The sequence below is a fragment of the Lotus japonicus genome, chromosome 3 (genome assembly GCF_012489685.1).
Source record: "Lotus japonicus ecotype B-129 chromosome 3, LjGifu_v1.2".
Lineage (NCBI taxonomy): Eukaryota > Viridiplantae > Streptophyta > Magnoliopsida > Fabales > Fabaceae > Lotus > Lotus japonicus.
In genome coordinates this window covers 10237018-10264240 of record NC_080043.1, presented here as the reverse complement: position 1 = coordinate 10264240, position 27223 = coordinate 10237018, and the positions used below count along the sequence as shown (strand labels likewise).

At 37.7% G+C, this 27223-nt stretch overlaps 3 protein-coding genes and 1 pseudogene across 4 annotated transcripts; 1 reads left to right on the top strand and 3 right to left on the bottom strand.

The window, feature by feature from the left end:
- The first annotated feature begins 242 nt into the window (after positions 1-242).
- LOC130743580 (uncharacterized) lies at positions 243-2075 on the top strand. The gene has a single exon (XM_057595823.1). The coding sequence runs from the start codon at positions 243-245 to the stop codon at positions 2073-2075; it is 1833 nt and encodes a 610-aa protein (XP_057451806.1).
- A 3758-nt stretch (positions 2076-5833) lies between these two features.
- On the bottom strand, positions 5834-7744 carry LOC130749022 (TMV resistance protein N-like). Of its 2 annotated transcripts, none has more exons than XM_057602287.1 (3): positions 7450-7743; positions 6338-7338; positions 5834-6181 (listed from the first exon to the last, which is right to left on the bottom strand). In XM_057602287.1, the coding sequence occupies exons 2-3, from the start codon at positions 6787-6789 to the stop codon at positions 5983-5985; spliced, it is 651 nt and encodes a 216-aa protein (XP_057458270.1). In that variant the 5' UTR covers positions 6790-7338; positions 7450-7743; the 3' UTR covers positions 5834-5982. The 2 variants fall into 2 exon arrangements, with proteins under 2 accessions (XP_057458270.1, XP_057458271.1); XM_057602288.1 differs by having other exon boundaries at positions 5983-6181; positions 6338-6854; positions 7165-7744.
- A 232-nt stretch (positions 7745-7976) lies between these two features.
- LOC130743579 (secreted RxLR effector protein 161-like) lies at positions 7977-8633 on the bottom strand. Its single transcript, XM_057595822.1, has one exon. The coding sequence runs from the start codon at positions 8631-8633 to the stop codon at positions 7977-7979; it is 657 nt and encodes a 218-aa protein (XP_057451805.1).
- A 5631-nt stretch (positions 8634-14264) lies between these two features.
- LOC130743578 (uncharacterized) lies at positions 14265-27042 on the bottom strand (annotated as a pseudogene).
- Positions 27043-27223: the final 181 nt, after the last annotated feature.

The following is a 27223-nucleotide window of genomic DNA, read 5'->3' as shown; positions in this document are numbered from 1 at the left end:
TTTTTTGGTTAGTTGGAATTGGCATAACTGAATTGTGGAATTCAGTTGGGTTCTCTCTATCTCTGTAACCATTTCTGTTTCAGTTCAATAAGATTCTTCTCCATTTCTGGAGAATTCTCATCCTGTTTCCCAATTTCTCAAGGATCTTGATTACCAGTTCTAACACTGGTATCAGAGCACCGATCTTGGTGCCCTGATTCGCTTCCGCTGAAGGATTCGTGAACGCCGGAAGAATTTTGGAGATGGTGACTACTCGCGCGGTGGCGCAGGTCGGAGACGAAGGTTCGACGGAGAAAGAGGAGCTTCGAGCTCGCATGGAGCTCAACGAAGCCAGAACCAAGCGCATTGAAGACGCGATTCAGGAAAACGAAGCCCGAGCAAAGAGAATTGAAGATTCGCTCTTCGCGGTTCTCACAAAATTGGGGATTTCCCCTGTTGAAGAAACCCTAGCTCGTGAAGTGCAAGCTGAGGACGGCGTCGACCCCAATCCCGAACGCGACAAAGGTAGCAGTAACAGTAGATGGAGAAAATTGGAGATTCCAATCTTTGGAGGTGACGATGCTTACGGTTGGACTCACAAATTGGAGCGTTATTTTGCTTTGAGAGGAGTTGAGGAAGATGAACGCATGCAAGCAACACTCTTGGCCTTGGAAGGGAAGGTTTTAAGCTGGTTCCAATGGTGGGAGAGGTGTAATCCTGCACCTACCTGGGAAGGGTTCAAGCTAGCTGTAATCAGAAGGTTTCAGCCTGCGATGGTACAAAATCCTTTTGAACTGTTGTTGTCCTTGAAGCAAACCAGTACTGTAGAAGCCTATGTTGAAGAATTTGAGAAGTATGTAGGTGCATTGAAAGAGATTGATCAAGACTTTTCCAAAGGAATCTTTTTGAATGGCTTGAAGGAGGAGGTTCGAGTGGAGGTAAAATTGTATGAACTCTCTTCTTTAACAGCTGTAATTCAGAAATCACTGATGATAGAACAGAAAAACTCAGTCTTGCATAAATCTAGCTCAAACAATTACTCTAAGCCTAGTAATTACAATAGGAGCAACACATTTAATAGAGTTGTAACTGTGGATGCTAAGGGACTTAGTGATAAGAAAACTGAGTCAGTAGCTGGAACTTCTAATACTGGTAATACTGGAATTACAAATACAATCAGAAGTGGAGATTATAGGCATCTCACTAGTGCTGAAATGAGAGACAAGAGGGAAAAGAAACTCTGCTTTAGATGTGATGAACCTTACAGCAGGGAGCACAGATGCAAGAATAAGCAGTTGAGAATGATTATCATGGAGGAAGATGATGGAAGTGAGGGGGAGGAAGAGAACATGGATGTGGTACAATTCAAATCCATCCAACTGTCCATTTACTCCATGGCTGGCCTGACAACTGCCAAATCATGGAAGATTGCAGGAACTTTAAGGGGGCAATCTGTGGTGGTACTTATTGATTGTGGAGCCTCCCACAACTTCATTGCAGAGGAGACTTTATTTCAGTTGCAAATTCCAGTGTTGGCTACTCCCAAATATGTGGTAGAAGTGGGGGATGGACACAAGGTCAAGTGTCAAGGAAAATGCCAGCAGTTAATGCTGGATGTGCAAGGAGTTGAAATCTTACAAGATTTCTATCTCTTTGGGCTGCAAGGGGTTGATTTGGTCTTAGGACTTGACTGGTTAGCAAGTCTAGGGAAGGTGAAGGCAGACTTTGGAAAATTGGAGCTGTCTCTCAAACAGGGGAACAAGTGGATGAAGATTTCTGGTGATCCATCCCTGGCCAAAACCCAACTATCCCTGGGTTCTCTTATGCAAGTACTGAAAACTGAAGAGGAGGGATTATTACTACATTGTACAGGAGAAGTTTCAGAGAACACGAAAGAAACAACAGTACCAAAGGAGCTTTTGAAGGTGCTGCAGCAAGCTGGTAATGTCTTTCAAGATCTTGAGGGACTACCACCTTCAAGGGTGCAAGACCATGCCATACACCTTAAGGAGGGGGCACAAATGCCCTCATTTCCAGAAATCAGAAATAGAGAAGCTTGTGGGGGAAATGTTACAAGCTGGAATAATAAGGCCTAGCATAAGTCCTTATTCTAGTCCTATTATTTTGGTAAAGAAGAAGGATGGAGGATGGAGGTTTTGTGTAGATTATAGGGCTTTGAATAAGATTACAATTCCTAATAAGTTCCCTATTCCTATTATTGAAGAGCTACTGGATGAGATTGGGGGAGCTCAAGTCTTTTCTAAGCTTGACCTCAAGTCTGGTTATCATCAAATTAGAATGAGGGCTGAGGATATAGAAAAGACTGCATTCAGAACTCATGAAGGACACTATGAGTTCCTTGTAATGCCTTTTGGCCTTACAAATGCTCCCTCTACATTCCAAGCCTTAATGAACAAGGTTTTGAAACCATTTCTGAGGAAATTTGCTTTGGTTTTCTTTGATGATATTCTGGTTTATAGCAGAGATATTACTGATCATGTTTCTCACTTGGGCCAAGTGTTGGAGGTTCTGGACAGAAATTCATTAAAGGCCAACAGGAAGAAGTGTAGCTTTGGTCAAGGTAGCTTGGAATACATAGGCCACATCATCTCAGGGCAAGGAGTTGCTGCAGATTTGAAGAAGGTGGAAGCCATGCAGCAGTGGCCTATTCCAAAGGATATCAAAGGGCTGAGAGGTTTCCTTGGTTTGACTGGATACTACAGGAAATTTGTGAAGGATTATGGCAAATTAGCCAAACCTTTGACTGACTTGACTAAAAAAGATGGTTTCAAATGGAGTGAGGAAGCTACTCATGCTTTTAATTCCTTAAAATCTGCCATGGTAGAGTTACCACTATTGGTTGTACCTGATTTTTCCAAGCAGTTTGTAATTGAAACTGATGCTTCCAGCAAGGGCTTAGGGGCAGTTCTAATGCAGGAGGGCAGACCATTGGCTTATTGGAGTAAGGGTCTATCCAAGAGAACACAACAGAAGTCAGTCTATGAAAGAGAACTTATGGCACTACTAGTGCAGGCAGTACAGAGATGGAAGCACTATTTAATGGGCAGACATTTTGTGATAAAAACTGATCAGAGAAGCTTGAGGTTCTTGACTGACCAGAGGTTGTTCACTGATGAACAATTTAAATGGGCTGTGAAACTCATTGGATTGGACTTCGAAATTCAGTACAAGCCTGGGGTGGAGAACAAGGTTGCAGATGCATTATCCAGAAGAGATATGTATTGTGCTTTGTCTGTAATCAATAGTGAGGATACAGCAGCTTGGATTCAGGCAAATAAGCATAGAAGGGATGTGGTTTATGCTGTGGAGGATTGGGTTTACTTGAAATTGCAGCCTTACAAGCTGAAGTCCTTGGCACATAGACCCTATGCTAAGCTGGCTGCTAGATACTATGGCCCTTACCAGGTGGTGGAAAGGATTGGGGAGGTGGCCTACAAATTAGCATTACCTGCTCATGCCAAGATCCATCCTGTCTTTCATGTTTCATTGTTGAAGCCAGTCCTCAAGCCTCAACAGCACCCTCAGCCACTACCTCCCATGCTCAATGAGGAGTATGAATTAGAAGTGGAGCCTGCAGATCTGCTGGAATGGAGGAAAACTGCTCAAGGCCATTTGGAAGTTCTCATTTCTTGGCAGGGTCTCCCATCTTGTGAGAATTCTTGGGAATTAGCTACTGACATGTTGGCTGCTTTTCCTCAATTTCCCCTTGAGGACAAGGTCGTTCTTTTAGGGGGGAGTATTGATAGGATTAGAGGTAGGCCTATAGTGAATGTGTATGTTAGGAGGCCTACTAAGGATAAATAAACTGAATACTCAGTTAGGGGTTTGGGAATAATAATGTGTTTGTTAAGGGACTTCAAGTCCAATTAGTAGAATAAGTACAGAGAGGCTATAAATAGCTGGTTAGCTGGTTAGTTAGGCAGTTTTTTGGTTAGTTGGAATTGGCATAACTGAATTGTGGAATTCAGTTGGGTTCTCTCTATCTCTGTAACCGTTTCTGTTTCAGTTCAATAAGATTCTTCTCCATTTCTGGAGAATTCTCATCCTGTTTCCCAATTTCTCAAGGATCTTGATTACCAGTTCTAACATAGGGAAACAAAGAAAATTTGATAAAAACAAACTATTGCAGTAGGCGACACTTGTAATTCTCAAAGGCCATGGAAATCTAGGAATAGGACACAAAGTAACAGTCTCCATTGCAACCTAGCATGAATCCCATTGTTTCTATATTGCAATACAACAATTTTCTCACTAATGGTTAAGTATTGCAATACAAAAATTGTTTCTATTGCAATAAAATAATTTTCAGCTCCTTAGCATCTCTTTGACACAGAGGAGCTAGCAGAAATTTTTTGGAGACTGAGACAAGCTAAGGAGCTGAAAATTCCAAAATCAAGTAGAGACTCTAGCAAGCTACTGGTGTTAATATTCATCCATCCCAGAAAGGTTAGATGCCGAACCCCAGTCTAATTTGGGGAAGCTAGAAATGTCATTGCATCTACGAAATGGTAAATGGTTGAAGATTGTTTGTAGGAAACCCTCCCCCTAGGAAATGATTTTAGTTTAGAGCAGTATTTTATTTATGTGTCTAAGGTTGTGAAGATCCTGGTACAACTGTGGTAAAACTATGAGATATTTGAGGCTACAACAGTCTTGTGTATGAGGATCATGAACTGATGTGAAGACTTAAGAGGTACAAAGAAAAGGATATGAGAATGTCACAGCTATTTACTATGCAAATCTTCAAGTGCCTTGTGATGCCTATTAGCATGTTCATCATATTTATATGGACACTGAAACTGAAAGCAATGATTACTATCCATCCATTGATCTTTTAACATTAAATACTTCACGAACTATCTATTCAAAAGTGAAGGGAAGGGGTTCACGGTGTACAGTGTTATGTCTGATATAACTTTGCAATGTGTTGCTGAAGGTTACATGGTTTAGTTCATTCTTCATTAAGTTGATTAGTTTTACTACTTTTAAAGTTTTGGAGACCAACTATTGATATCAAGTTATTAATTAGTATTCCCTTCTCTACAATTTACACGTGGCTTCTGCTTGCTGATAAAAACATTGAAGCAGAACAAATAAACACACCATGTAAAAGTATAAAAGGGGAACACAGGAAAATAAAAAATAATCGAAAAACTAATATTTGTCCCCAAAGTAAAACATGGAAAGCTAATCAAGGATTAAAGTCAGGATTGAGATATAAAAATTGGTTCCATATGCTGTGTCCTAAGCTAATCCACAGTAATTATAAAATAAGTCCCATCAATCTTCCCTATGTGTCAAACCATGATTTCAAAGTGAGATATTTTAAGAAAAGTAATAAGAAAGTCAGTGGAATTAGATGGCTAATTTGGACTTTCAGAAACATACATGCGTCTTCCTTTTCAATCTTGTGCAAGGAAAGCAAGCTGCTAAAAAGTACTAAAATTATCTAGCTAGCTCCCGGGAACAAACAAAAAGAAGCAGAACAAAACTGATAAATACCAACGCTAAGCAAGACTGGTATGGTTGGCCTAAATGGAATTTTATATAACAAAACTTCTTAAGTCCAAGGTTCAAATCCTACGAGTAACGAATTTGCTCAACAAAAAAACCAGCACTAACCAAGGCCACATGTTCGGAGCAATTGAGCTGTAATTAAGTACTAAAATTTTGAACACACCTAGACACAGATAGCAACTTGGAAAACATTTTGCTGATTTTCTCTTCCTCAACTTTTACATGGAGCCAATAACTCAATAGAAATGACAATTATGACCTGACTTTTGTCTCTGTAAATGGTGAACGTTCTAGCTAGCAGCGTATCAATGTATGCTGTTATTCATCACATGGATCTCCTACTGCTGTGACAAATAGTAAGCAAATAGTAATAGTATCTAAGTGCAATTTAAGTGGAAATATAAGTACAAAAGAGAATTAGATTTGAAGGTTCATTCCTGCCAGTGGTATGTTTTAATTTTTCAGCTATAAGCTGTGTTTGCATGAATACATCAACAAATATGTAGTGTTTGATCCATATTGAAGAGCCTTTGGTGATGACTCCATTTCCTCATTAGTTGTTGGCTGCAAATTTACTTCAGGTGAAGGCTTCATTTCCACATTAGCTGATGGGAAATTCTGGAAAACTTGATTAACAATTGCATTAATTGCTTCAGCTTCACTCCTTCAATAATAATAATAATTATAATTATTATAATTATATTAAATACAAAACAGACTGATAGAATGAGCATAAATAAATAAGGAAAGCTCAAAATATGCATTTTTTTTTCAAATTAAAGAAGGTTCCATCAAGAAAGTAGAAAGAGTATTGATTTACCTATCAGTGCTCAATTCAAAACCAGACAAACTTGCAACTTCGTGGAGCGCGGCACTCCACCTCCTCACGTCCCTTTTGAATCCTGCTCCTCCCAAAGCAAAATGACCCTTCTGATCACGCACGTCCGATGGAATAACGTGGTAAAATATAGGAATAACCACTTGGCCATAGTTTTTGCGGGTTTCCATGATTCGGATGAGTTCATCAAGACACCATGTAGATAAAGCATAGTTGGTGGTGAGAACAACTAAAGATATACGAGAAAGTTTTACTGCTTGCACAAGTTGATGCACCTCATCTCCCTTTTCAAGACTCCCATCCTCAATAAAAGCTTTGATTCCCGCGTTTGAGAGGGCATCATAGAGATGAGAAACGAAGCTGGGATGGGTGTTTTCTCCATTGAAGTTTATGAACACGTAGAGCCATTGATGATTCGAGGATGAAGAAGACATTGTGATTCAAATTTGACAAAATGCAGAGTAGCTGGCAGGAAGGAAGGACACCTTTGTTTTGTGGACTGTGGAGTATATATAAGAATAAACTACACTACCACCTAAGTTTGCCAAAATAACACCTACCCCCATTTTTAGTTAAGAATAGAATATACGCTCCACTGAAGTTTGCCAAATTTGCTTTTCTGCTATTATGCCTTTGTAAGGCAGAGTCCATGATATTTGAGATAGAACTTAGTAGTTTTAGAGTTTTAATTAGAACTTATATAAAAATAAATCGACGGCATGGGCAAAGAAAGCATAATCCACTATGTCATATGAACTGTAATTAAGTGCTAAAATTATGAACACACCTAGACACAGAAAGCAACTTACTTGGAAAACATCTTGATGATTTTCTCTTCCTCATCTTTTACACGGAGCCTATAACTCAACAGCAATGACAATTATCATTAAGCAATCTGCTAGTGACTTTTGTCTCTGCAAAGTGTGAGCGTTCTATGCCTAGCAGCGTAAACGTATGCTGTCATTCAGCACATGGATCTCCTACTGTTGTGACAAGTGGTAAGCAAAAGTATTTCAGCTTATAGCTTGCATACAAAAATAGTCACATCTAAAGTCCAAGTCCAAAACACAACGAAAAGCTCAGTATTTTCTTACCGGTGTATAAACTAGAACTTTCACAATAAACAAAGAAGATAAAAGAAAAACAATATTATGACAGCTGCTTCTTGTGTTCGAGAGGATAGTGTTAGGCACAAGCATTCATAGTGGCTCCAAAATCTGATATGTAGATGCACTACCTACTTTTTAGTTCAACATAAAGAATAAGGTTTTCCTAGAAACCCTGCTTGATTTGTCCAAGGAAATGTAAACCATCAAACCTGATGAATCTTGGTCAAATGGTTCTCAAAGATATTATGATAGCATGCATAGTTAGAGATGATCACAGTCTTCTTTTCTTCAAAGGTCTAGAAGAATTAGATCTACTTGAATATGATAATTTCTGATATTTCATATATTGATAAACTTGTACAATATATATAGATGTAAAAGAGATATCTAAACTATATCTTCCTAAATCTTGAAGATACTAATCTATAATAGAAACCTAAGATACTAATCTATAATAGAAACCTATATATGAACCATAACTCTATTTCTAAACTAAATCTTAATAATAATATTCAACACTCCCCCTCAAGCTGGAGCGTTGGAGCATATATATCTAATGCATCCAGCTTGTTACATATATATTGTATCCTAGGACCTCGTAAAGACTTGGTTAACATATCTGCAAGTTGATCCCTAGATTGAACATAGGAAGTCTTGATTACGCCTGAGAGTATCTTCTCTCTGATAAAATGACAGTCGACCTCTATATGTTTGGTCCTCTCATGAAAAATTGGATTTGAGGAAAGATACAAAGCTGATTGGTTATCACAAGCAAGCTCCATAGGTCCTAACTCACAAAACTTCAACTCCTGAAGCAAGTGCTTTAACCAGAGCAATTCGCACGTAGTATTAGCCATAGCACGATACTCTGCTTCTGTACTAGACCTTGCAACAAGAGTTTGTTTCTTGCTTTTCCAGGAAATTAGATTCCCTCCAATAAGAACACAATAACCTGTAAGGGATCTTCTATCACTAACATCACCTGCCCAGTCTGCATCAGCATATGCAATGACATCAGTATGATCCTTGTCTGTATAGACAAGCCCCTTTCCAGGTGATACTTTAATGTATTTTAGGATCCGGATGACTGCATTCCAATGACTATCACATGGTGAATTTAGAAACTGACTCACAACGCTAACTGGGAAGGCAATGTCAGGTCTAGTCATTGTAAGATAATTCAATTTCCCAACTAATCTTCTATATCTCCCTGGATCAGGATATGGCTCCCCCTGATTAGGAAGAAGCTTCACATTGAGAACATAGGTGTGTCAACAGGTTTACAATCAAGCATTCCAGTTTCCTCTAGAATATCAAGAACATATTTCCTTTGAGAAATAGCAATACCTGCCTTTGATTGTGCCACCTCAATCCCAAGAAAGTATCGTAACTGACCAAGATCTTTGGTTTGAAAGTTCTTGAACAAGTGTTGTTTCAACTTCTCAATACCCTTTTGATCATCACCTGTAATGACAATATCGTCCACATACACGACAAGATAAATGGATTGATTGGATGATGAGCGTTTAAGAAACACAGAATGGTCGGCTTCACAACGAATCATGCCAAACTCTTGAATGACTTAACTAAACTTCCCAAACCAAGCTCGAGGTGACTGCTTTAAACCATATAGAGATTTCTTCAACCGGCAAACCTTACCTAACTCCCCCTGAGCAACAAACCCAGGTGGTTGCTCCATATAAATCTCCTCCTCTAAATCACCATGTAAGAAAGCGTTCTTAATAACAAGTTGATACAACAGCCAATGGTGAATGGCAGAAATAGCTAAAAACAAACGAACAGATGCCATCTTAGCAACGGGAGAGAAAGTATCACTATAATCCAAACCATATATCTGAGTGTACCCTTTGGCAACAAGTCGGGCCTTTAAGCGATCCACCTGTCCATCAGGGGCAACCTTAATGGTAAAGACTCATCGACATCCAACTGTAGATTTACCATGAGGAAGTGGAAGAAGTGTCCACGTATGATTGGCTTCCAAGGCAGTCATCTCGTCAATCATAGCTTGTCTCCATCCAGGATGTGAAAGTGCTTCTTGAACTGTTTTAGGAATAGTAACAGAAGACAAGGCAGACACAAAGGAACAATAGGAAGGTGATATAGGCTGGTCATCAAGAGGATCAGGGAGGACCGCAGCAGGAGGAGATGGTGGAGCTGGATTTGAATCACGAGTCTCAACTGTAGGAGAAGGTCCTGATATGTCTGATCGTCGTCGCTCATAAGTAATACCAAATCGACGAGAGTCAGCGAGTGGCACAGGTAATACTGGAGATGTAATACCAAGGTTAATAAAATCCTGCGAAGCCACGTCGGATGCTGAGTCAAAGAATGGTTTATCCTCAAAGAAAGTAACATCCGCACTCACATAGAACCGTTGTGTAGTTGGTGAGTAACACCGGTATCCCTTCTGACAGCGAAAGTATCCAAGAAATATACATTTAATAGCTCGTGCAGCCAACTTGTCACATCCAGGGGAAAGATTATGAACAAAGCAGGTAGAGCCAAACACCCGGAGAGGAACAACATAAAGAGTGTCTTGAGGGTGCAAAATACTGTGAGGAACCTTATTACCAAGAACAGCAGATGGCATGCGATTGATTAAATAACATGCAGTAAGAATGGCATCACTCCAAAACTTCAATGGTGCGTTAGCAGTGATTAATAAAGTTCGGGCTGTGTCTACCAAATGACGATGCTTACGTTCAGCCACACCATTTTGTTGTCGTGTATGAGGGCAACTGGATTGATGAATGATGCCATGAGATGCCAAGAATGAAGTAAACTGTGCAGAGAAATATTCTTTTGCATTATCGTTGCGTAAAGCGCGAATAGTCTTTCCAAATTGGTTCTTGATCTCAAAACAAAAAGTCTTAAAAACATCAAATAACTCAGAACGATCTTTCATTAAAAATAACCAAGTACATCTTGAAAAGTCATCAATGAAGGTAACATGATACCTAAATACTAAAACTGACGTAACACGACTTGGACCCCAAACATCAGAATGAACGAGGTCAAACGGTGATACAGTGGGACTACTAATACTAGATGGAAAGGATGCTCTAACATGCTTTCCAAGTTGACATGACTCACACTCCAATGTCTTCAAGTGAGAAAGCTTCGGAACCATTTGCTTCAACCTTTCAAGACTTGGGTGACCCAACCGACGATGCAAAAGATCAGGAGACTCGGAGACTGCACATAGTGTTGATAGATAAGGTTGCATGTAATAGAGACCACGTGATTCATATCAAACTCCAATCGTCTTCCCGGTACTTCGGTCCTGTATGAGAAAAGAATCAGAAACAAAGGTTATGGAACAATTCAAAGCACGAGTAAGTCGGCTTATGGAAATTAAATTAAAAGGGGAACCGGGTACAAAGAAGACATAATCTAAGGATAACGAGGAAAGGGGTGAAGCTTGACCAATGCCCTTGACTTGTGCTTTAGATCCATCAGCAAGAGTAACACTATGAGGTGCTTTAGGAGGTGTCAAGTTATTGAAAAGGGAAGGATTACCAGCCATATGATCAGAAGCACCAGTTACTAAAATCCACGATCCTGCAGATTGAGAGAGACAAATGGTAGAATTACCAGCATGTGCTACGGTGGCTGAGGAAGAGGATTGTTGAGCTTCCTTAAGTTAAAGAAATTCCTTGTATTCACTAGCAGAAAGACGATGTTCCTCAGATTCGAGCTTTTGTTCAGTAGCATGTACCGGAGATTGAGCAACAGTGGTAGTTTTGCTAGGAAACCCAACTAAGTGGTAGCAACGATCCTGAGTGTGGCCGTCCATATCGCAATAGGAACAATGAAGATTGCTTCTTCCTCTACCACGACCTCCATCTCTACCTCCATATCTACCTCCACGACCTCGACCAGAGGAGTTAGAGGCCAAAACAGATGACTCGGAAGCGATGTGAGAATCCATCTCTGGTGGCGGAACCCTAATTAAACGACCAATAAGCTCTGCAACTGTAGGAATTTGTCAGAGTTTGATTTCGAATAGATTCATAGTCTTTATGGAGGCCATGGAGAACAAGTACCATGAGCATATTATCAATCTTCTTTTTCATCTCCTTTACATCATCATTTTCCAACATCAGTTTGACTTCATCACAAAGAGACTGAGCCTTCTTCAGATAGGAGGGCAGGTCAGAATCTGTCATATGAAGAGACGATTTACCTCGAGCTGTCTCATAAAGCCTTTGAACATCATTCGCATAAAAGGTTTCAGCTGTCTTCCAAATATCATAACAAGTTTTGTAAGTGTGAAAGTGAAGAATCAAACTTGGTTCAATCGACTGCCATAACAAGGATACAAGCTGAGCATCAACTTTCTTCCAATCGTCTTTTTTAGAAGCATCAATGTCAGAAACCTTGTATGAAAGATGGTCAGATAATCCCTGACCAACAAACCAAACCAAACTTTGCCAACAATGAGAGGTGGCACGAAACAGGGTCAAAACAGAAGACCCACAAACCAAACGTGGCCAAAAGGGAAAGAGGAAGGCCGGGCGATCGCTCTGGTGGCGGAAAAACGGCGCGTGGCGGCCTGGAGCTGTGGTGATGTGGCGGCGCGCGGGTGGTCAGACGAAGTTGAAATTTCGCCTGAGAGCAGATCGGCGGCCTCTGGTTCTGATGGCGGTGGTCATGAAGTCACTTAACCACCGGAAAAACGAGCGGAAGCAGCACAGTGGCTGCTGGAACAACAAACCAGTAAAGAGAGAAAGAAACCTAAAAATCTAGCTCTGGATACCAACTTGAATATGATAATTTCTGATATTTCATATATTGATAAACTTGTACAATATATATAGATGTAAAAGAGATATCTAAACTATATCTTCCTAAATCTTGAAGATACTAATCTATAATAGAAACCTAAGATACTAATCTATAATAGAAACCTATATCGGAACCATATCTCTATTTCTAAACTAAATCTTAATAATAATATTGAACAGATCTGAAGGTTCATTCCTGCCAGTGGTATGTTTTATTTTTTGAGCTATAAGCTGTATTTGCATGAATACATCAACAAATATGTAGTGTTTGATCCATATTGAAGATATCAACTTATTTTACGTTGGCTGCCGAGGCCTAACACAACCCTCCTCCTTTCCCCGGGCTTGGTACCGGCAATGCAAGCATAGGCGGAGTTTGTGTTTGCATGAACAAAAGAGAACATTTATCACAACTTACAATCCGTTATTGAATGAAGTATGGGTAAACCACACTGCATGCAGAAAAAAAATAACAATACAACTACATTCATCGTGCAATTGACTTCATGTTCTCCATTTGCTGAAGTTCACACAAATAAAACTGCAGTAAACTAATAATACCTCGCACCAACTCTAGACTTTTGCGTATGAATCTCGTCTTGTGTAAAGCTTTTCCTGTTTCCCACGCGTCCAGAGGATGCCAACCTAAATTTAATGTGTCAAAATATTTGGAAGTCAGTACTGTTGATTCTCACAAGATAAGAAATTATAATTAACAAATAAAGGCACTTACTCATCAGAAATTGCCCCATTTACCCATTTCTCTTGAATGTTAGAAACATAAATAGAGAAGCTGCTCCAAGCTCGCTAGTGGACTTATGCTTAAAATTGGAATGTTTATATAATTATATTCTACAAAACATTTTCAGAATCACAATAAACACATGAATTCTTCATTATGCATATACAACATCGCGTTGTACTTCCTCCTTACTTGAAAAATATTGCAGTACACATAAGACAATGGAATCCCATATTAGGATAAAGGCATTCCCAATCAAAAATTGTTGAAACCTCTTTTCTGGCTCAAGCATGAACATTCTCCCATTCTCCTTGCAAGTCTTGTAAAGATATTTGGCTTTGGTGATGACTCCATTTCCACATCAGCTGATGGCTGCAAATTTACTACAGGTGAAGGCTTTATTTCCACATCAGATGATGGGTGCACATTCACTTCAGGTGAAGGCTGCATTTCCACTTCAGGCAATGGCTGCAAATTTACTTCGGGTGAAGGCTCCATTTCCCCATTAGGTTCTTAAAACTATCACCGATCAAAAAGATTACAAATTTCTAAGTCAGAAAATTCTCGTAATTTGTTACCAAACCAACCAAACCAGGGAAGTCGATTACCACAGAACGGTTTAGAGGTAATATGTTACTAGAGAATGGTAATCTGTTACCAAAAAGCAAAGTTCATGCAAATCTCATATTTTTACGACGGAAACGATATTAACATCTAATTCAACCATTCATAAGATTTATGCAATCAAAAGCAGCACATATAATGAATCAATTTGAACCATATTAACTTGCAAACTCAAAAGCCCCAATTTTTTAAATAAGAACTCTAAAAACCAAATTAATTGCAAAAATTAAAGAAATGAGAGTTGAGAGGATCACACCAGAGATTTATCCTGGTTCACCTCAACTGTTTGGATGAGGCTACATCCAGTCCCCATCTTGGTAGATGGGATTTTTTCCACTGTGATAAGAAACCAAAGCAATTACACCAAGAACCTTACATCTTATCAACCAAGCAAGAACAAGAACCTTATATGCTCTTCCACACCAAACTCTGTGGTGCACAATTCAATTCTTGAATTGATCAATGAAGAAGAAGAGATATGCAGGCAATGACATTCATCCTCATTCAATTGAGAGAGAAGACCAAAGATAAAGAACACTTGGAATCCTTTTGATAATGGGCTCTCAAATCTCAAATCTAATGTAAAAGTGTGTTGTGTGTTTATGGAAGTGAGAAAGCCTTATATGTTCGTGCCCAACCTCTCATACAATCATATTCAACTTCTTATATGACCCAAGAGAGAAAAGAAAGTGTTTTTAACAAACACCTGTGCTACCACTGCACTGTTTCAGCCTAGTAATCTATTACTGAAATCTGGTAATCTGTTACCCAGATTGGTTGTTTGCACCATGAAGGACTTAAGTGTTTTTCATTAGAATTAAAAACCTACTAAGTAAGCAATAAAGAAAGCAATAAATCTAGTTATTACAACCTTCACTCCTCTAACTAGAGGTCTTCAATTCTTTTTCTTCTTTGTAGTGTTGTTGTGATCATCAAAACCATGCCTAAAGTTGGAGGAGCAAGACCTTTTCTTCACAACATTTACTTCAGGTGAATGCTCCATTTCCACCTTAGCTGATTGTTGCACAATCACTTCAGGTGAAAGCTCCACTTCCACTTCAAGCAATGGCTGCATATTCACTTCAGGTAAAGGCCCCAGTTCCACATTATGTAATGATACCACGTTCACTTGAGGTGATGGCTCTATTTTCACCTTAATTGATGGCACAATTTCTATAGCATTTGACTCACCATATATTAGATAGACAGCGGTCACTTTAACAATCAATCCATGGCCAAAAGCGACAAAAATTTCCACATCGTCACCAGAACCTAGATTTGATATTACACCCTGCCAATCTTCATCATTAAAGGACATTACTGTGTCTCGCTTGAATATCTGGATGGTAAATTTTGTGTAATTAATAATCAAGACACTAATAAGACTTTCAGTCGCAATGTTTTCAAGTGTTGATGAATAAACAACACATAAAAGTATTCCCTTCATGCTACAATCACTATCATGGTCAGGCACACCAAAATGTACTGAAGTTCCTTCACCTGTAAAGGCTTCCCAAGAAGGATAATTGTCACCCGGAAGGAAAATGTTGTAAGAATCACTGGATGCCAATCCCTGTATGATGAACATATTTTTGGTTATTGAGGTTTAATTATGTTATCCAGATGGACTTTTTGAGCAACTTATAGTGCAATAGGTACATATAATATATGAAAAGGTGGGTGAGTGGGTTCGAAAATATTAACATGACACACCTTCAGCTTATAAGTGAAGAAACAAAGAGACATGGAAAAAAGAGGAATTGGGTGGCACCGCCTAAATCTTGACTCAATTTTAGGGCCGCAGCGAGCATGAACCAGCTAAAATAGTGATCCATGGGTGCACCACCAAGTAAAAATAAAAAATTCAAAATTAAATAACACTCAATTTTGCTAGAATGTTCCTTTCTTCAACAACTGATTTTACAAACCCTAAATGCATACCTACCGCTATCAGACCCACCATTGACGGTAGGTACAGATGCTTAAATTGCTTAAATGACTGAGTTAGGGCTTGTGCATGGAAGCAGAGTCTCCCACATCTGGTGTTCTAATGTCTGGTTAGAATATGTTATCTAACATATGAACTTTATGTTTGATGATAGAAAACAATACAAGGTTTGTACAACATATAGGAAACTAACCTGACTCAATTATGGAATCTCCTAATTACTAGTAAAAATATGAACAAATAATATATCGCCTAAAAATAAGGAAATAGATCTATATATGAATGAAATCAAGCAATCCAATAGTTTTTCGTATAGATGCTTGAATAAATTCATATCATATGGGAACTTTTAGTTTTAAGGAAAATAAATTCAAATAGAAAACTATCCCAAGTTTCCTAATTAGTACAGATCAGTAAAGGTGAGAAGATAGAAAAGGAACCTGTGCTATCCTTTGACCAAGAGAATCGGTGACTAAGTGGCAACTTCCCATTCCAATCAAAAATGATCTCATGGTGAAATTTGAGATTTGCGATGTATGTGATGTTGTTGTTGTTTCAGCAAAACTTACATCATATTGATCATCAAGAAATCTTCTTAATTCTTGTGTTAGTTGAATCCCCGAGCCGCATTGTATCGTAACACATCTAGGATTTGAAAGGCTGGGAAGCAATGGTGATATATCACCAGAATTATAATTTTGCATATTCATCGAAACTGGACACAGTGCCATGCCCCGACATGGGGAGATCCGAAATTGGTAATTTATTGTTGTTGATGGTGACATCCAAGACCAAATGAGAGAAGGGAAAATATCACTTGATAATCCTTCATATCCACATAGGGATATGTATGCAATGCTTTTTGATCTTATTATTGAATATGGAACTTCTACTATTGCTGTGTCTTTGGCAACCAATGCTGTCAAGGATTCCATTTGCACTATATCTTCTTCCAGTTTGTCAATCTTTGAACAACCCGAAAGGATGAGTGTTTTCAAAGATTTCAACTTATAGATTTTCCTTGGGAGATTGCTTAGGCTTGTACAATCCTTCAAATTTATTAGAACAATATTACTAAGCTCTCCAATGGACTGGTGCATCTCTCTCAAACTTGGACAATCCTTCATGATGAGCTTTTCTATATTTGGGAGCCTTGAAAAGTCAGGGGTTTTTTTCAAGTACCTAGAATGACTGAGATTAAGAATTTTCAGCTTCTCCAGAAACTGCAAGAAGTTAAAATGTATAAGAGAAATTTTCGAGAATAAAATGGAAAAAGAATAGGTGGTAGAAATTACAATTGTCATAAACCACTGAGTTTAAAAACAAAATGGTAATATTATACCTTGTCTTCCTTCCAAACTTGTACAATATTGCTGTGTCTCAGGTCCATAACAACTAAATTACCCTGATAAAAGTCACTTGATATATGTTTGAAAACACATCCTCTCCACCAGACCCATGTCAATTCTTTGGAAAGATGCCCATAATCGCCTGCGAGTTCAACATTATCAAGTTGCAAAAGTCTCAGCTTCTTCATCTCCTTGAAAGCATTAGCATTGAAGCAACCTCTGTCTGATCTTTGCATCTTCAAAACCAATCCCTCAACAGTTTCTGTTCCCTACACGTGACAAAATAAAAAAACAGAGAAAAGTAAGGGGGCAGCCCTTTTCATTTGCTCACATGAAAATGAAACATAAAGTTGCAGTGGTGATACTTATTCACTATTACTCACCCAAATTACTATAATTATATCTCTCACACATCCAATTTTCACATATCTCCACACCAATTACTTAACCTATTAGTATCATTATCTCTTTTACATAATTCACTTAATAAATAAGGATATTTTAATCAAGATATATAACTATCAAAGAGCTCTTACACATAACCTTAAACAAAACAAAAAAAAAGAGAAACGGAGTTTGTTGATATGTATAGAAAAAAGTAAAATATAAGTAGTTGTATCAAAGTTTCAGAGTCTATATAAGAGAAGTTCTTACAGTATTATTTGTCAAAACATCATGTGCATCTTTGGGACACCACAATCGACTACGCTTCCCAGGCTCCTTTTTTGAAGTTTCACGAACAATTTCTCTTCCCATATCTCGAATAAGGTCATGCATTCCAAGCTTGTTATTATTTTCAACTTGTAGGAGGCTCCTCTCTATGAGGACAGTTATTCCAATATCAGCATAAAGTCCACAGCCATTTAATATCTCTGTAACATAGGCTCTGTCTTTACCAATAAAGAAAAAACATATGTCAAGAAATATATCCTTTTCCAGCTCATCCTTTAATCCATCGTAACTTATTCTGAGTTTCTGTTGCACTTGATCATTGGGAATTCTCTCTAGTTTTGACAATACACTTTTCCATTCTTTTTCTTCCCTCTCATTTAAGTAAGATCCAAGGACTTCAAGAGCTAGTGGCAACCCTCTACAATAAGCTACTACGTTTTTTGAGAGTTCAATGAAGTTTTTTCTTGGACTTGCTTCTCCAAAAGCATGCCAACTGAAAAGCTCAAGCGACTCATCTTCATCCATTTCCACCATTTTGTACACATAGTCAGCTTTAAGTGAATTAAGTAACCGCACATCTCTAGTTGTAACAATTATTACACTTCCTGATGCAAACCATTTGCGATTTCCACACAAGGCTTTCAATTGCTCAGATGAGGTCACATCATCAAGTACAACTAGAGCCCTTTTCGAAGAAAGTATTTTCTTAATCATAGCTATTCCTCTTCCAATGCTATGTATCTTCTCCTTAGTTTCCAGGACATCAGAAAGAAGTTGTTCTTGCAAATGAATAAGTCCTCTGGTACTATCGCTTTCACAAAGTTCTCTAATGTTTTCAATGAAACTTGTACACATGAATTTGCGATGAATCTGATTGTAGATGGCTTTGGCTGTCGTTGCTTTGCCCAACCCTCCCATTCCCCAGATTCCTACCACACAAACTGTGCTCGATTTGCTTTCAATCAACTTAATTACTTCTTGCAAGCGGGTTACTAATCCAACCGGAAAATCTGTCATGGACATCAGTCTCACATCTAGTTTCCGGAAAACGTCTTTAACAATTTCATGAATTTCTTCAGCTTCACTCCTTCAATAATAATAATTATGATAAATACAAAACTCACTAACAGAATGAGCATAAATAACCCACAAGGGGTGGTGAATGTGTATTTCCTTCTAGCCCGGGTTCGATGATTTTGGCGATTTCATCAAGACACCATATAGATGAAACATAGTTTGGGGAAAGAACTGCTAAAGATATTCGAGACCTTTCAATTGCTCGCAACAGTTTTGGTTTCAGCTCATATCCCTTTTCAAGACTCTTATCATCAAAGAAAGCGTTGATTCCCGCGTTTGAGAGGGCGGCATACAGATGAGAAACGAAATTACCACGGGTGTCTTCTCCCCTGAAGTTTATGAACACATCGTAGATCCATTGATGATGATTATTCGAGGATGAAGAAGCCATTGTGATGAGACGAAGAAACTAGAAAGGAATTCAAGTCAAGTCAAGTCAAGTCAACTCTTCGAATAAGATAAGGCAAAAATGCAAAATGGTTTACACCCTTTCGTCTATTATGGATTTTATTTTAGGTGACTACTGTTATACCCATGTGATACACGGGTTATATTTTATATTACTTTATTTATAGATCTATTGATAGAGTAATGATACATAATTACATATACATTTGATTTTCTCTTTCATCTTATTTTCACATATTTTTCTTCATGCATTTTCTGTCATATCATAAATCATATAACTCATTTCTCTCTCATTCTACCTTATCTAATCAAGTGGAGTGGAGTTGGTTTGTCAACTAAATATTATTCTATATAGATATATTAGGAAAAAAACTTTGAAAATTATATTAAAATTTATTTTTATTTATGTTTTCAATATTTCTCGGAGATTAATCATCAAATTAGTCAATGTGTTTGTGAATTGCAGGGAATCATGTGTCACGTGAGGTGGCAGGAAACACAAATTGACTCAGGCAACACAGATTTCATGGCAGAGATTCTCTCCTTGTGATGCATCTTAGAAGCAGTTCACATTGATCGAAGCAAAATCCACAATTCTCATTGAGTGAAGTGACTTTCATATATCGCTTTCATTCAAGCGAATTGTTTTCGATTTATGGCAATCTTAGCCATTCTTGTGCATTTTTTCCACGCATGAATTCACTCTCACCCGTAAATAAAACCACCACTCTAGTGCATTTTTTATTGAAGCAAATTGCTCCCAACAACTATAGTCTTTCTTTGATATTTCTAGCTAATCATATGGCTGGAAGACTAACCCCTTTCGTAACTATCACTCTATGAGTAGTGGAGGGTATTAATAATCATAGCATGATAGCATTAAAGGCAAATTAGGGATGATTACAATTTGATTATCTAAAGTCTTACAGGTTAAAATTTGCTTTATTAGATAACTAAGTTTGCAGCCTTCCTTCCTATCTCGGATGCTCTTGAAGAATTAGAGTTGTATGTTGATCCCTGTGCTGTGTGCAAAGTGTTTTATCTTTTGAGCTTTAAGCTGCATTTGCATCAATTAAAGAAAACATTTATCACTCTAAATACCATCTGTTATTGAGTAAAGCATGAGCACAACAATGCATACATATAAATGGTTATAGAGATAAAATAAAAATCACATCAAAACGCCAGCTAGGCAGTGAATATAATAGAGCAACATACATCATAGAATTGATTCCATAAAACTGCAGTGTGCATACATTATTATTCACATGATTCCCTCAGAATCCAATACTTCAAACTTCTCCACTCCACACGTAAAACTGTTGTATACTAATAATACCCAGAAATCTTGAGGGTCAGAATAACAAGAATGAACTCTTAACAAAATTTTCAGAACCATATTGATTTAAACACACAGCAACCACATGAATTCTCCTCTATGTTCATAAAACATAGCGTTGTTCCTCCTCCCTCCTAGAAAATATTGCAAAACACATAAAACAAGGGAATCCCTTATTATGATCGACAAAGCCTTGGCCAATCAGAAATTATTGAAATCTCAATTCTGGTTCAAGCATGAACATTTTCCAATTCTCTTTGCAAGTCTTGTAAAGATAGTTTTAGTTGGCTTTGGTGATGGCTCCATTTTCATGTTAGGTGATGGCTGCATGTTCACTTCTGGTGATGGCTCCATATTCACATTAACTGATGGCTCAAATTCAACTTCCACAGTAATTGATGGCTGAATTTCCATATTGATTGACTGAGCATAAATTAGATACACAGCTGTTCCCTTAACAGTCAATCCACGCCCAAAAGAAACAACAATCTCGATACTGTCACCAGGATCAAGATTTGATTTTACACTCTCCCAATCTTCATCATTAAAGGACATTACAGTATCTTGCTTGTAGATTTGAATGGTGAATTTTGTGCGATTATTTATCATGACACTTGTAAGACATTCAGTCGCTATATTTTCAGGTGTTGATGAATAAACAGCACATAAAACTATTCCCTTCAAGCAACAATCACGATCCTCAGGAACTTGAAAATGCACTGAAGGTCCTTCACCTTTATAGGCTAACCAAGAAGGATAATTACCACCCGGAAGGAAAAAATTACTAGAATCGTTTGTTGTCAGTCCCTGTATCAAGAACATACATTCGGTTATTTAATCATACAAATGGACTTCCCGTGCCATGGAATGTGTCATTGTTAATTTCAAAAGGTGAATGTTAAATACAGTGATAGTATGTTGCATGAAGAAAAAAATAGACAAGGAAACTAATAGTTTTGTAACACAATCATTAACACTAGAAAGTTAGAACCTATTCCATGCATCAATGAAAGCTACAAAACTGTTACAAAAAGAAAAAAATTACCACAATCTCTAACTCTGAGATATAATTATAACAATGTTCTAAAGGTCGACTTCCACCCCCCCCCCCAAGCTGTGGAATGGATTCCAGTATTCCTTTCTTGGCAACAAAACTCCTACCATTATACCTTACACATAAATTTACCATAACTGAAATTTATTACTTATGTTATGATTTTTTATATGCGCTGAAATTTAGTGTTTGTTATGTTCAATAAGTTCAATAGTCAAGTGGTGAGTTGCTTAAAGTTGATCTAGAGGCAAATTGGAGTGTTATATGTACTACATGTCAATCTATAGACCTATTATCTTGTTCAATCTATAAAGTTCATTTATGAAGTATTTTGTGGCGTTTACAATGTGCCAGTAAAATTTGAGCTTAGTACAATGTAGGCAAAATTCAGGGGCATTTAATAGCTGCCAGTAATTGCTGAAGCAATTTGTGGCATAAATATACCGCCGGCATTTAAGCAAAAACAGCCACCAAACCAGTTGTGGCATCCGTGGTAGTTACATTTAAGATAAATGCCTATAATAACAATTGTGGTGCCACAGGTGCCACAATTTAACAGTGTGTAGATCGTGATTCAGTGTAGGAAAAAAAAACAAAATGCAATTATTAAAACAACATTGGTCCACTTCTATGTGACAGACGTGACCATATAATCACACTGAATTAGTTTATCGCGCAGTTACTTAATTGTATAAATTCGTATCATATGGAAACTTACAACTTTAAGCAAACAAATGAAAATAGAAAATAATTCCCTAAAGTATCAATGAAGATCAATAAAGATCAATAGAAGGTGAGAAGGTAGAGAAGACACCTGTGATATGCTGTTGGCAAGAGTATCAATGACTGTGTGGCAACTTCCCAATCTAATCAAAAGTGATTTCAAGGAAAAATCTGATATTTGTGATGCATATGATGATGATGCTTCCAAGTCCAAAGAATTTTTATCATATTGATCATCAAGAATTCTTCTTGACTCTTGGGTTAGTTGGATCTCCGAGTGACATTGTATCCAAACACTTCTAAGTTTTGACAGGCTGCTAAGCCATGAAGATAAAATGCTTGAACTATAATTCTGTATATCCATAGAAACTAGAGACAAAGACTTGCCTGCAAATAGGGGAATACGGTAAAGGGGATTCATTGTTGGGGAAATCCAAGACCGAATGAGAGAAGGAAAAACGTCACGTGTTAATCCTTCATATCCACATAGGGATATATATGCTATGCTTTCCAATCTTAATATTGAATGAGGCACTTCCTTTATAGCTGTATCTTTCGCAATAAGTGTTGTCAAGGATTCCATCTGCACTATACTTTCTTCCAACTTGTCAATTTTCGAACAACCCGAGAGGATGAGAGTTTTAACTGACTTTAACTGATAGGTCTTCCCTGGGAGATTGTTTAGGCTTGTACAGCCCTCCAAATTTATAAGAAGAAGATTATTGAGATCTCCGATGGAATGGTGTAGCTCGATCAAACTTGGGCAATCCTTTAGAATGAGCTTTTCTAGATTCGGTAGTTTTGAAAAATCAGGGGTGTTTACCAAGTACTTTGAATGACTGAGATTGAGAATTTTTAGCTTCTCCAGCAACTGCAAGAACATAAATGTTTATAAGAAAAATTAGGAGAAATGGGAAAATTGTGGCAACACTATCTATAGTCATCAATCTTTGAGTTCTATACCTTGGTTTCCTTCCAAACTTGTTTAATACTGCTGTACTTTAATTCTAAAACAACTAGCTTTCCCTGATAAAAGTGATCGGGTATAAATGTGGAAGTAAATCCTTTCCAATAGACCCATCTCAGTTCACGGGACAGATGCCGGTAGTCTCCGGTGAGGTCAACACATTCAAGTTGTAAAAGTCTCAGTTTTCTCATTTTCTTGAAAGTACTAGCACTGAAGCAAACTCTGCTGGTGTTTTGCAACTTCAAAACCAATCCCTCAACAGTTTCTGTTCCCTATAAGTGAAGAATATAAATAAACAGAGAAAAAGTAAGGGAAACAATTTTTATTTTCTATACATAAAGCTTCAGCAGAGCAAAACAAAGAGTTTTATGATCCTGAAAAGATGGTGGGGGATAGGCCAAACTCAAAAGTTTCAATATGTATTCTTACCGTATTTTTGGTCAAAACATCATGGACATCCTCATGAAACCACAACCGACTGCGCTTCCCAGCATCTTTTGTCGAACTTTCACGAACAATTTCTCTTCCCATATCTCGAACAAGATCATGCATTCCAAGCTTGTTATTCCTTTCAACTTGCAGGAGGCTCCTCTCTATGAGGAGAGTTATTCCAATATCAGCATAAAGTCCACAGCCATTTAATATTTCTGTAACATTGGCTCGGTCTTTACCAATAAAGAAACAACATATGTCAAGAAATATATCCTTTTCTAGCTCATCCCTTAAGCCATCGTAACTTATTCTGAGTTTCTCTTGCACTTGATCATTGGGAATTCTCTCTAGTTTTGACAATACACTTCTCCATTCTTTTTCTTTCCTCTCATTTAAGTAAGAACCAAGGACTTCAAGAGCTAGTGGCAACCCTCCACAATAAGCTACTACGTTTTTTGAGAGTTCAATGAAGTTTTTTCTTGGACTTGCTTCTCCAAAAGCATGCCAACTGAAAAGCTCAAGCGACTCGTATTCATCCATCTCCTTCATTGCGTACACATAGTCAGCTTTAAGTGAATTAAGTATCGCATATCTCTGGTTGTAATAATTATTGCACTTCCTGATCCAAACCAATCGCGATTTCCACACAAGGTTTCAATTGCTCAGATGTGGTCACATCATCAAGTATAACCAGAGCCCTTTTTCCAGAAAGTATTTTCTTAATCATAGCTGTCCCTCTTCCAATGCTATATATCTTCTCCTTAGTTTCGAGGACATCAGAGATAAGCTGTTCTTGCAAATGCATATGCCCACTGCTACCATTCTCACAAACTTCTCTAATGTTTTCAATGAAACTTGTACACATGAATTCGCGATGAATCTCGTTGTAGATGGCTTTGGCTGTGGTTGTTTTACCCAACCCTCCCATTCCCCAAATTCCTACCATACAAACTTTGCTTGATTGGCTTTCAATCAACTTAATCACTTCTTGCAAGCGAGATACTAATCCAACCGGAAAATCGGTAATGGACATCCCTTTGATGTCTATATTCCGCAAAACGTTCTTAACAATTTCATTTATTATTTCAGCTTCAGTCCTTCAATAATGATAATAAAAAATAGTTAATAAATACAAAACACACATAAATAAGGAAAGATCATAAGCTCAAAAGAGTATTGATTGACCTAGGGGAGTTGAAATCATAACCCGACAAATTTGCAACTTGGTAGAGCGCGGTCCTCCACTTTTGCGCATCTTCATATGTGCATCCTCTTTTTTCAATTGCGCTCAAAGACATAGAACCCTTCCAATAACGCACGTGTGACGGGTCAACGTGGTAAAATATAGGAATAACCACCTGGCCATGATTTGCATGTGTTTCCATGATTTTGGCTAGTTCATCAAGACACCATCTAGATGAAGTATAGTCTGGGGAAAGAACAACTAAAGATATTCGAGACCCTTCTATTGCTCGCAGCAGTTCTGGTTTCAGCTCATCTCCCTTTTCAAGACTCTTATTGTCAAGGAAGGTGTTGATTCCAGCGTTTGAGAGTGCAGCATAGAGATGAGAAACGAAACTGCTACGGGTGTCTTCTCCCCTGAAATTGATAAACACTTCGTAGAGCCATTTATGATTTGAGGATGAAGAAGTCATTGTTATTTGATTTCGGTGATAGGAAGGAATTGAAGTCAACGATTCAGAAGATATTGCAAAAATGCAAAATGCAGAGTGGCTAGAAGGACGCCTTTGTTTTGTGGACTGTGGAGTATATATAAGAGTTTCTTTTCAAAGGCAAAGAAATTGCGTTAAAAAGAGGCACAAGAGGGTGCCCAATACAATAATACGAACAAGAGAAAACAAAGAAACATACCAACTAATACTATAAATACTTAACAACTACTAATTAGCTAGATTCAAGATATCGTATATAAGTAAACTACATTAACCCCTCCAAGTGCTGTTATTTAATTATTTTTTTAAGTCAACTACCCAAGATGGGGACATGCACATCATGATGGGAATAAAGCCAATTATTTTTTTAAAGTCAATTATTTCTTTTGTGCTTATAAGTATTAGAGTAAAATATACCCCCTCCCTTGACACATACACTTGTTACACTCCCCTCCCCTCTTATTTTAAAATGCACTCTCCCCTCCCCTAGAAGGAGTGGTTCTCCACACCCCTTTTAATTTACTCCTCAGTAGCTCGTATTCATCCCATCATCCGTAATCTATGAACCCAAACCCCCAATACTAGTACCACTCCTTCTCTCCACCAATACTACTTGTTTCTGCATATATACAAATAAATTAAGAGTTGCAACAAAGCTAGTTAAATAAGCAAAATGGTCAGACTAGTGCATGATCTGTGAATGAAAAATCTAAGAAAACTCAAACTCAAAATTGGATTGGGGTGCACGTTGATCATGTAGTGTTAATTGAGTGTGATTATAGGCACCACACAGCACACAAAACAACTGAGCATGTGCAAACAGATAGATAAGACACAGATCAACCTGTAACATGTATGGCTTATGCTCTTGTAAAGTTCAAGTGTCTTCGTTGATAAACATGCAGCATCCATGGGGGAATATTTTTGAACTAGTAAAAGCTTTTTCAAATGTCAAAGATAAACACATCTAAGGACAAAAGAAATTGAATATACTTCCTGCGTTCACAGGAAACTCCTTATATCAGAAATAAGGAGATAAGTGAGAGGAAGGAGTTTTTAAATTTTAAGTTCCCTTAAAGATCATATGTGATACGCTATCCGCAAGTATACGGTACGCTCAAAGTAATATAAAAGAATTGTCGAACCACAGGGATTGGGGAAGCACCAATTCACAACAGCAAGAGTTGTTTAGAACAAGGAAAAGTAAAGACAAATTATAAGTTTGATGGGTAGAGAACTTAGTTTGCAGAATCAAAGAAGAACTTATATTGTTTTCTTTTTCATATTCTGAACACTAAACTCTTAGAATAAATTAATCAACAACTATCCCTGTGGTTCGGCAATCTTTTGTATTATTTCGATCAATCCGTACACTTGCGGAATTGCTATCATAAACTACGTCATAAGCCACCAACCTAACCTATAACCATCTATATTCATAATGCACATTGTTGTTTCCTGCCTTAGCTTTATAAAAGCATTTTCTTCAGGCTTCTGCTTTGAGGAATCATGGTTTCTCACATCAATTGATTCACCCTATATAAAATATAGATAGATGTCTTCTTGACAGAGACTATATGTATGTTCATAAAAGCTTCTCCTAGAAATGAATTTCAAACGACAATATAATATTAAAAGGCAAGTTAGGGATGATTGCAATTTGATTATTTAAAGTCTTACAGGCTAAACTTTGCTTTATAAGATAGATAAATTTGCGGCCTTCCTTCCTATCTCGGATGAGTTGTAGGTTGATCCCTATCTGCAGAGTGTTCTATCTTTTGAGCACTAAGCTGCATTTGCATGAATTAAAGAAACATTTATCACTACTAATTACCATCTGATATTGAATGAAGCATGATCACAGTAATACAGACATAAAAATGGTAATAGAGATAATATAAAACTCACATCAGCACAACCTAGGCAGTGAATTTAATAGAGTA

What these genes read in the sequence shown, in the direction of transcription:
- LOC130743580 (XM_057595823.1), top strand. Translation starts at nt 243, where the DNA reads ATGGTGACTACTCGCGCGGTGGCGCAGGTCGGAGACGAAGGTTCGACG.
- LOC130749022 (XM_057602288.1), bottom strand. Translation starts at nt 6,789, where the DNA reads ATGTCTTCTTCATCCTCGAATCATCAATGGCTCTACGTGTTCATAAAC. An exon ending in TTTGAATTGAGCACTGATAG is followed by an intron (nt 6,182 to 6,337) that starts GTAAATCAATAC and finishes TTATTATTGAAG; the next exon opens with GAGTGAAGCTGAAGCAATTA.
- LOC130743579 (XM_057595822.1), bottom strand. Translation starts at nt 8,633, where the DNA reads ATGACTAGACCTGACATTGCCTTCCCAGTTAGCGTTGTGAGTCAGTTT.